The 10789-nt window shown below is 48.2% G+C and overlaps 1 protein-coding gene and 1 long non-coding RNA gene across 3 annotated transcripts in view; one reads left to right on the forward strand and one right to left on the reverse strand.

The window, feature by feature from the left end:
• nelfb (negative elongation factor complex member B) overlaps positions 1-10177 on the reverse strand; it is a 55689-nt gene extending 45512 nt beyond the window's left edge. For both annotated transcript variants that reach the window (XM_069912247.1, XM_069912248.1), the window contains exons 1-3: positions 9991-10177; positions 8363-8526; positions 6409-6508 (exon numbers count right to left, since the gene is read on the reverse strand). In XM_069912247.1, coding sequence (XP_069768348.1) covers positions 6409-6508; positions 8363-8526; positions 9991-10092 — 366 coding nt within the window. In that variant the 5' untranslated portion in view covers positions 10093-10177. The remainder of the gene's footprint in view (positions 1-6408; positions 6509-8362; positions 8527-9990) is intronic.
• On the forward strand, positions 712-1722 carry LOC138750111 (uncharacterized). Its single transcript, XR_011349072.1, has 2 exons — positions 712-934; positions 1635-1722. It is a non-coding gene; the product is annotated as an uncharacterized lncRNA (long non-coding RNA).
• Positions 10178-10789: the final 612 nt, after the last annotated feature.

A 10789-nucleotide genomic window follows, 5' to 3' on the forward strand; every position in this document is an offset into this window, starting at 1 on the left:
CACTCCCTGTTCTTCTCCCCATAACCCTTGATGCCCTGACTAATCCATTTTGTTTCAGACATCCAGCAGAGTTACAGGCCCTTTTGGCCCTCTAGCCCGGACCTCCCCATTGACCTACAACCCCCTGTATGTTTTTTGAAGGGTGGGAGGAAACCGGAGCCCTCGGGGAAAACCCAGGCAGACACAGGGAGAACATACAAACACCTTACAGACAGTGCTGGATTCAAATCCGGGTCGTTGGTGCTGTAACAGCGTTGCACTAACCACTACGTCAACCGTGCTGTCCGAAATACCCATCAGCTCTGCCTTAAATCCACCCAACGACCTCGCTTCCACTGCCACCTGTGACAACAAGTTCCACAGACTCACCACCTTCTGTCTAAAGAAATTTCTCCACATCTGTCTCTTAAATTGATGCCCTTTCATCCTGAAGTTGTGCCCTCTTGTTCTAGAATCCCCTACCATGGGAAACAGTTGCAGTTAATGAAAGAACAAATGGAATAAATCAGACAGTTCTTTGGTGGCCCCGTAGTAGTTTATGGTTAAGGTTGGATGGGGAAGTTCATGAGCCTGACAGCTGTGGGATAAAAACTGTTCTTTAACCGAGAGGTGTTAGACTACAGGCTTCTGTACCTTCTGCCCAAAGGGAGCAGTTGTGACCATGGTGATAGGGGTCCTTTATGACACAAGGAGTGGCCGGGAGAGGGGGGTCCCTGTCCGTGAACCAGGAAAGGGGTCCTGGGGCTGGACTGGACTGGAGAGAAGACACAAGACCAATAGAAGATAAGGCCGGAAAAATTGTCCTGGGAGACAAGGAGATAGCAGAGCAACTGAATGAGTATTTTGCATCGGTCTTCAATGTGGAAGGCCAGGCAGTGAGCCTGAGTGAGAAAATGGATCAGTTCATGATGGAATGGCAAGGGAGGCTCGACAGGTAGAATGGCCTATTTCTGCTCCCATGTGTTACGGTCTTGTATTTTAAACCTTAATTGCGGAAACCTCCACTATCTTCACCAGCAATTCATTCCATACAGCATCCACCTTCTGGGCAAACACTTTGTCCATGGACCCTTTTTGCATAGGTGGGGCCTGTGTAAGCTGGATAGACCTGAAATGGACTGGATCCTACATTCTCACAGGAGGCTTTTGCAGTGCTGTGGGAAGACCTTAAACTAAATTCGTACGGTCACAGGACAAAGAGTATCTGTACATTTGGGAGGAAAGGTGCAGTCTTTGAAGGAAAACAAAATCAATCCAGCAGGCGACAAAGATAAGGAACATGGGAGTAAAGCACAGCTCAACTGATTCTATTTTAACACTGTAACAGCGCCAGCGCCTTACTCCCTTGTAAGGAGTTTGTATGTTTCTCCCTGTGTCTGCGTGGGCTTTCCCCGGAGGCTCCAGATTCCTCCCACCTTTCGAAAAGTACGGGGGTTACAGGCCAATTGGCTGTCAATTGGGCAGCACAGACTCGTGGGCCGAAATGGCCTGCTACCGCGCAGTATGTCTAAAATTTAAAATAACTTAAAAAAAAATTAATGAGCATTTCCACCTGCTGATCAACAGTTCTGATTTCTGATTTATTGTCAGAGTAGAAATATGCCAGTACAACTCTGGGATTCTTTTCCCTGCAGGTACGGCAGAATTACCACTTATTGGCAAAAGAAAAACTGTACTCAACGTACAGAGAGAAGAAATCAATAAAGTGCACAAGTAAGAGTCTGTAAATGAGTCCCTGACTGAGTTTGTTGTTGAGGAGTCTGATGGAGGAGGGGGAGCAGCCGTTCCTGAACCTGGTGGGTGCGAGTCTTATGGCACTGAGACCTCTTTCCTGATGGCAGCTGGGTGGGTGGGGGATGAATGGTTTTTATTATTTTTGCTATCTCTTTGGCTTGGCTTCGCGGACGAAGATTTATGGAGGGGGTAAATGTCCACGTCAGCTGGAGGCTCGTTTGTGGCTGACAAGTCCGATGTGGGACAGGCAGACACGGTTGCAGGGGAAAATTGGTTGGTTGGGGTTGGGTTTTTCCTCCTTTGTCTTTACTGACAAACTATCAAGAGCATAAAATCTTCAAGCATGACAAGGGGAATGTAAATATTGTAATATAATAATGAGGAGAGATATCAGAGCAGGTTATTCTGAAAGGAGCAGAGCGTGTCATCCATATTAGTACTAACTTCCAGTTCTGGACACCCAGGAATGGGCCGCATGGTTAGTGCGACACTATTACAGCACCAGTATTCCCGGTTCGAATCCTGCACTATCAATAAGGAGTTTGGACGCTTCTTCCCGAGTCTGCGTGAGTTTCAGATTTCTCCCTATCCTTCAAAAACGCACGGGGATGTAGGTCATTTGGGGTGTAATTGGGCAGCACAGGTTTAAATGGTCGGAATTGCCTTCTATCAGGCTGCAAATAACATTTAAAAACAATGAAATTAAAAAAAACAATGAGAAAGATACCATAAAGTTCAAAGGGTGCAGAATAGATTTGTGAAAATATTACTGAGCCTGGCAGGTTGGAATTGTAAGAAAATTGGTGTAGGAGTAGGCCATTTGGCCCTTCAAGCCGACACCACCATTCATTTTGATCATGGTTGATCATCTACTTAGCACCTGCCTTCTCCCCATACCCCCTGATGCCCTTAGCCACAAGGGCCAAATCTAACTCCCTCTTAAATATAGATAAGGAACCGGCTTCAACTCCCTCTTAAATATAGATAGGGAACCGGTTTCAACTACTTCCTGTGCCAAAGAATTCCACATATTCACCACCCACGGAGAGATTTTTTTTCTCATCTTAGTCCTAAAAGACTTAAACCGTGACCCCTGGTTCTGGTTTCCCCCAACATAGGGAACAACCTTCCAGCATCTAGTCTGTCCAATCCCTTAAGAATTTTATACATTTCTATAACATCCCCCCTCAATCTTCTAAATTCCAGTGAGTATAAGCCTAGTCGATCCACCCTTTCTTCATCCTACTATCCCTAGTATCAATCGAATGAACCTTCTTTGCACTCCCTCTATGGCAAGCATGTCTTTCGTCAGATAAGGAGTCCAAGACTGTACTCATCAAGGGCCTGTACGGCTGCAGTAGAACCTCTCTGCTCCTGTACTCGAATCCTCTTAGTATGAATTCCCATGTACCCTTTCTTCACTGCCTGCTCTACCTCCATGCCCACTTTCAATGACTGGTGCAGAGCGACACCCTGGTCTCGTTGCATCTCTCCTTTTCCTCATCGGACACCATTTAGGTAATAATCTTTTCTCCTGTTCTTGCCTCCAAAGTGGATAACCTCACCTTTCTCCACATCATATTGCATCTGCCATGCATTGACCCACTCACCTAACTTGTCCAAGTCACCCTGCGTCCTCTACACAGCTAACCCTGCCACCCAGCTTGGTGTCCTCTGCAAACTTGGAGATGCTGCTTTCTATTCCCTCATCGAAGTCATTGAGATAGATTGTAAATAACTGTGGTCCCAGCACTGAGCCTTACATTTCCCACAAGTCACTGCCTGCCATGCGGAAAAGAACCTGTTTATTCCTATTCTTTGCTTCCTGTCTGTCAACCAATTCTCTATCCACCTCAGTACCATCCCTCTTATACTGTGTGCTTTAAGTTTGTACACTAATCTCCTGTGCGGGACCTGATCAAAAGCCTTCTGAAAGTCCAGATATCCCACATCCATTGGTTCTCCCTCACCCTCTCTATTAATTACATCCTCACAAAAATCTGTAAGATTCATCAGACATGATTTTCCCTTCATAAAACCATGCTGACTCTGTCTGTTGAAATCACTACTTTCCAAATGTCTTGCAATAGCATCTTTAATAACTGACTCCAGCATTCTCCCCCCCCCCCCGCCCCCACCAATGTCAGACTAACTGGTCCATAGTTTCCCGTTTTCTCTCTCCCTCCCCTCTTAAAAAGTGGGGTTACGTTTGCCACCCTCCAATCCTCAGGAACTAATTCAGGATCTAAAGAGTTTTGAAAAATTATCACTAAATGTATCCACTATTTCTTGGGCTACTTCCTTAAGCACTCTGGGATTCAGACCATCCAGCCCTGAGGATTTACCTGCCTTTAATCCCTTCAATTTACCTGACACAACCTCTCGACTTACATTTATTTCCTTCAGTCCTTCACTCACATTAGATCCTCGGTCCCCTACAATTTCCTGAAGATTATTTATGTTTTTCTTGGTGAAGACAGAACTAAACTAGTTATTCCATTGGTTTGCCATGTCCTTGTTCCCCATGAGGCTGAATAGACTGGGATACTCAACCTGGAGTGAAAGTTGGGGCGGGGGTAGGGGGTGGGGAAGGGGGTTGAATCTTATAGAGATTTACATAATCATGAAGGGCTCAGACCAGGGTTGGAGAGTCTAAATCTAGAGGACATAGATTTAAAGTGCAAAGAGAAAGATTTAAAAGGTATCGATTGAGTGCACGAAAACCAGCCCCTGTTACCCAGAATGCAAGTAACCAACAGCCTCAACCAACCAGCAAAAAAAACTCGCTGAAGATAAATAGGTAAAAAAAAGGTTTAAAAATTGGGCACACCTCGCTGTTAGTTCACCAATCACGCAACACCCAATCTCTAGAAAGCTGAAAATGTACTTATCCGGCATCCACCAATTGGCTTTGATGCCAGATACCAGGAGTTTTACTGTTTCTGGAACAAGCTGCCAGAAGAAGTGGTCGATGTAGATATAATTCAAGTTCATTTTTATCTGACCTTTAACAAGTACATGAATAGGTAAGGTTGATAGAATATGGGACCATTGCAAGGGGACTGGCTTGGTTGGTTTGGACAGATTAGGGCTGAAGGGCAGCTCAGTACCTCTCAGACTGACCCTAACAAACAAAGGAAAGCATGCACAATGCTAAGGAGGCTAAAATAAGGCCCTGAAGAATACAAAGGAAGCAAAGGTGGGCGTAATCACATTAGGTGAAGAAAGGGGCATGAAATATCATCAAGCAGACACCATTAGGAAAAATAGCAAAGGAGAGAGGGGATGTGGAACGAGCTGCCAGCTAAAGTGGTGAATGCCGGCTCAATTTTAACATTTGAGAAGAATTTGGACAGGTACATGGATGCTACTCGTTATACACTGACGACTGTGGCCTGGCACAATTCCAATGCCATTTACAAGTTTGTCGATGACACCACAGTTGTCGGCAGAATCACAAACGGCAAGGAGGAAGATAGGTCAGCTCATAGATCCTTGAGCTCAACATCAGCAAAACCAAGGAGATGATTGTGGACTTCAGGAGGAAGTCTGGGGAACATGACCCAGTCCTCATCAAAGACTCGATAGTGGAGAAGGTCAAGGACTTCCACGTTGATGCAATCACAAAGAAGGCTCGCCAGCAGCTATACTTTGTGAGGTGTCTGAGAAAATTTGATATTTCACCGAAGACTCTCGTAAACCTCTACAGGTGGACCATGGCGAGCATTCTGGCTGGTTGCATCACTGCCTGGTATGGAGGCGCCAAATCTCAGGACAAGAATAAGATCCAGAGGGTTGTTAACTCGGCCTGCGACATCATAGGCACCAGACTTCACTCCATCGAGGGCATCTACAAGAGGCGGTGTCTTAAAAAAGCAGCCTCTATCATCAAGGACCCTCAGCCCCCAGGCCATGCCCTCTTCACTCTGCCACCATCGGAGAAATGGTACAGGAACCTAAAGACGAGCACGAGGACAGCTTTTTGCTCACCACCATCAGATTCCTGAATAATCAATGAACCAAAGACACTGCCTGACTTATCGTGCATGATTCTTCTTCTTATTATTTTATTTTTATAGTAATGTTGTAAGATGGTGATAATATTAATGTGATCCTGCCACAAACACCGAATTTCATGACAATTAATTGATTCTGGAAGAGGTATGGCCTATGGACTGGGTGCAGGTCAGTGGGTCTAGGCAAAAAAAAAGGTTCGGCACAGACAAGATGGGCCAAGAGGCCTGTTTCTGTGCTGTGTGTTGTATGGATCTGGATTTTTAGTATATTAGGGGAAAGAGAATAACCAGAGTGAGAGTCGGGCCCACTGGGTCTACAGAGTGATATGCTCGGCTGAAATTTAATCCAGTTAAGTGCAAGGTCCGCAATGAGATGTCAAATTCTGGCAGGAACTGGGAAGTTAATGCATGGAAAATGTTTGGGGTGCCCGCCCACACGTCGCTAGAAGTAGTGAAACAGGTAGAAAGGGGAGTGAACAAAACATTTGGAAGACTTTCAGAGATTTGTCACAGTGCTCAACCAAAGTAGATGCACTCCCAACATTTACTGAGTATCCCGATGAACACTTGAAGGCTGCAGGGCCCAGTGCTGGTAACAGAATGGACATGGGGAGCTTTCTGTGCTGCAATCACAACCTGTTTTAAAGCAGCTTCTAACCTTAGGCAGGTGCTTCATCACACACATGACGACAGGTTGTATTGAAGGTACTTTCACCAATGGAAAACATTTCCCCAGCAGGTCTTCAAGCTTGTTATACCTGAGGAAAAAAGTCATAAAAGTCAACAAATGACAGCTAAATGCATTTTCTGGTTGCTTGAGACTGCATGACTGGCGAACTCACGGCAAGACATGCCGATTTTAAATCCCCATATATTTATTTTCTTTTACCTACCATATATGCCACTTGTATTGGGAAAGGTTGTGGCTATCATTTGACAGCACTGCCCCCTACCTGGTCGGAGGACACACCACCTGCCAATTAAGGTTTGGTTCCGCCCCACCTATTTGTGCACATCTTGCTGTTGGTGTCAAGTAAACGACCTGGACTGGACTCTCCAGCCTGCCTGCACTTGACCTCAAGTCATTGGCTGCCATAATGAGATTAGCCTGCCCGGCACCGAGCCATTGCCCCCCCTTCCCCCCCTCCCCATAGTAAATGTTGTGGGCTTGTCCCTGCAGCACTATAAAGGTGCCATGTGCTCTTTGTTCTCTTTCTTTGCCAGCTTAGGACCACCCTGCTTCACACCAGGCCTAGAAATGTGGAAGGTGCTGGAGAAACTGTTGGTAAGATGTGCACTGTTAAAAGGGTTGGGAGCATTTAATTAGTATCCCTTGTAGCATCGAGCCGTGCCTGCACTGAGTCGAGGGGTGGTGGGGCATTGTAGTGATTTTTCCCTGATCATTGTATGTACCAGTTTATTGTTTGTGTGTGCATGTGTATTTTGTTCCCATGCTATTTTCCCCATGTTCGTTATTGTCTGCTATTTCTTTCCCACGGCTGCTGTAAACTGTGTTTGTGTGCACGCACTGCATCGGTTACCATTTTCCCACACTTGCCTTCTGTAAATAAAATCCTTCCCGACATCAAAACTGTGTTCAGTGTCCTTGCCTTTGAGACCTACCAAAGCTGTTTCCTCACTCACAGCACCACTGTATAGGATGATCCTCGTAACTTAAAAACCCCACCTTAAATTCAGGGGTCATCCAATATAAAGAGTATAAAATTTTAACCTTGGTGACAAAGTCTCAAAATCATATAACAATTACAGCACAGAAACAGGACAGTTCGGCCCTTCTAGTCCGTGCCAAACATCTACTCCCACCTCGTCCCATTGACCTGCACCTGCCCATAATGTTCCATACTTCTCTTGTCCATATACCTATCCAACTTTACCTTAAATATTAAAATCGAGCCCACATCTAGCACTTTGGCCGGAAGCTCATTCCACACTCCCATCTCCCTCTGAATGAAGAAATTCACCCCCCCCCCATGTTTCCCCTAAACATTTCCCCTTTCAATTTCAGTCCATGTCCTCTTGTATGAATTTCCCCGATTTCCCACCAGCTCCGACGTAATCTTGTGCATGCCCCATTAGCTATTTGTAAAGTCTCAGCACTCCTCCGTGGGCTCCATCTGCCCAGTCTGACTGCTGTCGGCTCTGTAGCAGGCTTTAAACAGCCTGTTACAGGAGTCGACAGTGGTTTATTTTAAAATAGCCAAATAAAATGTAAATTATTATTTGTTATTAAAATATTGTGATTTGGCTTTTAACAGCATCGACTGGTCAGCGGTAAGTGCCAGATTTGGGGCCATCTTATGCAAAGGGAATCGCTCAAACCCAACATTTTAGGTGGAAATTCCAGGGTCGCCCTGTACACAAGTCGTCTTACACAATGGCACGCATGGTATTTATTTTCAACAACTTTTTTGCTGTTGTTTTGAGACTGCCAATGGCTTGACTTCTGGATAACAGGAATCATTACTGCATCATTCTTTTGACAGAGCTGGGTCGAAATCCTGAAGCTCCCTGCTGCACAACTCTATGCTGTTATTTTATAACATACAAAAACCATCTTGTGAACGATTCCACAATGTTTCACATTACTCTACCTGTCTCCATCTTTCCCTTCTGATGCGATGGTGGCAACTTTATCCAGCAGTTTTTCTCGGAGCTCGTCAAACACAGATTGGTGAAATTCCAGCCGGGGAATGCTGTGCAGGTCCAAGAAAGGTAAAGCTGACTGCAGCGACGGAAGCAAAATTCCATTTTCAATCTGAATGGGTCAAAAATAAGTCACGGTAAGGGCCAGCGTGGTTAGCGCAACGCTGTTCCAGCGCCAGCAACCGGGGGATCGAATCCGGCACTGTCTATAAGGAGTTTGTATGTTTTCCCTGCGTCTGCTTGGGTTTACTCCCGGTGCTCCCACAGTACAAAAATGTACAGGGGGGGGGGGGTTGTAGGCCAATTTGGGTGGTGCAGGCTTTTGGGCCAGAAAGGTCTGTTACTGTGCTGTATCTCTAAATTTTAAAATGTAATATTCAAAATGAACAACCCTTTAAAAATAGAGGAAAATTTTTAATTGGGAAGAAAATTCGTTACGGATTTTGCTGTAGGTTGTCAGCCAAGAAAAAATATTATTCATTGTATTGATATTTAACAGGTATAACAAAGATTGGCATCTTTGCCAGCCAATAATTTGCAGAGTTTGCAAAATAGATTGATGTACCTAATGTAATAAAAACACAGAAATGCTGGAGAAACTCAGCCAGTCTCACAGCATCCAGAGGGGTAAAGATATATTTCTGACTCTTTGGATCTGAGCCCTTCTTCAAGATAAAATCAAAAAGCAAACAGATGTCTGGGGTGGGGGTTGGGGGGAAGAATAATTGGGGAGGAGTCCAGACTAACCATCAAAAAGTATTAATTAGATTTGATAAGAGGAAATGTGAGAATTGATTTTGGCTGTGTGAAAGGAGACAGAGGGAAAGGGGAGAGAGAACTAGAGAAAAGGCAACAGGGGGAGCAACAGAAACTGGTGATCAATGATAAAGCCATTCGGAGGAAGGGAGACCAGACAGAAGATGAAGTGTTGTTCCTCCAATTTGCAGGTGGACTCACGCACTGCCAAACTGAGACCATAGAGAGATATGGCTGTAAGGGAATAGGACGGGGAACTGAAACGGGTGGCCACTGGGAGATCGACGCTAATGTGGCGGACAGATGCTCAATGAAATGACCTCCCAGTCTGCGTCCAGTTGGTCTGGATTCCTCTGCCTCCCAATCTTTCTCCTTTCTCTTTATTCAGTCGCTTGCCTGCTCTTTTCACTTATAGTTGACCTCAAGCCCCGAAAGGTCAGTACTATATCTTTACCTCCAATTGATGCTGCGAGAACAGCTGAGGGGAGGGAGGAAGGGGGAGGGGGGAGGAGGGAGAGGGGAGAGGGAAAGGGAGGGGGGAGAGAGGGAGAGGGGAGAGAGGGGAAGGGGGAGGGGAGAGGGGATGGGGGGAGGGGAGGGGGAGAGGAGGGGAGGGGAGGGGGGAGGAGGGGGGAAGAGGAGGGGGAAGAGGAGGGAAAGGGGAGGGGGAGGGGAAGGGGGAGAGAGGGGGGAGGGGGAGGGGGAGAGAGGGGGGAGGGGAAGGGGGAGGGGGGAGGGGGAGGGGAAGGGGGAGGGGGGAGGGGGAGGGGAAGGGGGAGGGGGAGGGGGAGGGGGAGGGGGGGAGGGGCCGCGGCCTCACCTGGAACTGGTCGATGGCCTTCAGCGGCTCTGTGCAGTTGGTCAGCGTCTCCTTGAGCTCGTCGCCACTCGCGATGCCCAGCTCCTGCAGCCCCGAGAACATGGTGGCGGGAGGTGGGTCCGATCGGCCCCGGATCCCCGCTCCCCCGGCCTGGGGCCCGGGTCCGTCCGCTTCCCCGCTCCCCCGGCCTGGGGCCCGGGTCCGTCCGCTTCCCCGCTCCCCCGTCCTGGGGCCCGGGTCCGTCCGCTTCCCCGCTCCCCCGGCCTGGGGCCCGGGTCCGTCCGCTCCCCGCTCCCCCGGCCTGGGGCCCGGGTCCGTCCGCTCCCCCGGCCTGGGGCCCGGGTCCGTCCGCTCCCCGCTCCCCCGGCCTGGGGCCCGGGTCCGTCCGCTCCCCGCTCCCCCGGCCTGGGGCCCGGGTCCGTCCGCTTCCCCGCTCCCCCGGCCTGGGGCCCGGGTCCGTCCGCTTCCCTGCTCCCCCGGCCTGGGGCCCGGGTCCGTCCGCTTCCCCGCTCCCCCGGCGGGCCCGGGTCCGTCCGCTTTCCCGCTCCCCCGGCCTGGGGCCCGGGTCCGTCCGCTTTTCCGTTCCCCTAGAGAACTTGACCTCCGGTCGTGGTTCCGCCTTTGAGCCGGTTTTTCTCCTTTGGCCACTGCAGACCAGTTGATCGATTAAACGCTTCAAGCACACAAAACCGTGAAGTGCAACATGTCATTGAAAATTCATTTCCTGCGTCCACACCTGGACCCATTTCGGGCTGATCTCAGTGCAGTCGGTGCCGAACACGGTGAAAAGCTTCACCAG

This window comes from Narcine bancroftii (assembly GCF_036971445.1).
Source record: "Narcine bancroftii isolate sNarBan1 chromosome 5 unlocalized genomic scaffold, sNarBan1.hap1 SUPER_5_unloc_2, whole genome shotgun sequence".
Lineage (NCBI taxonomy): Eukaryota > Metazoa > Chordata > Chondrichthyes > Torpediniformes > Narcinidae > Narcine > Narcine bancroftii.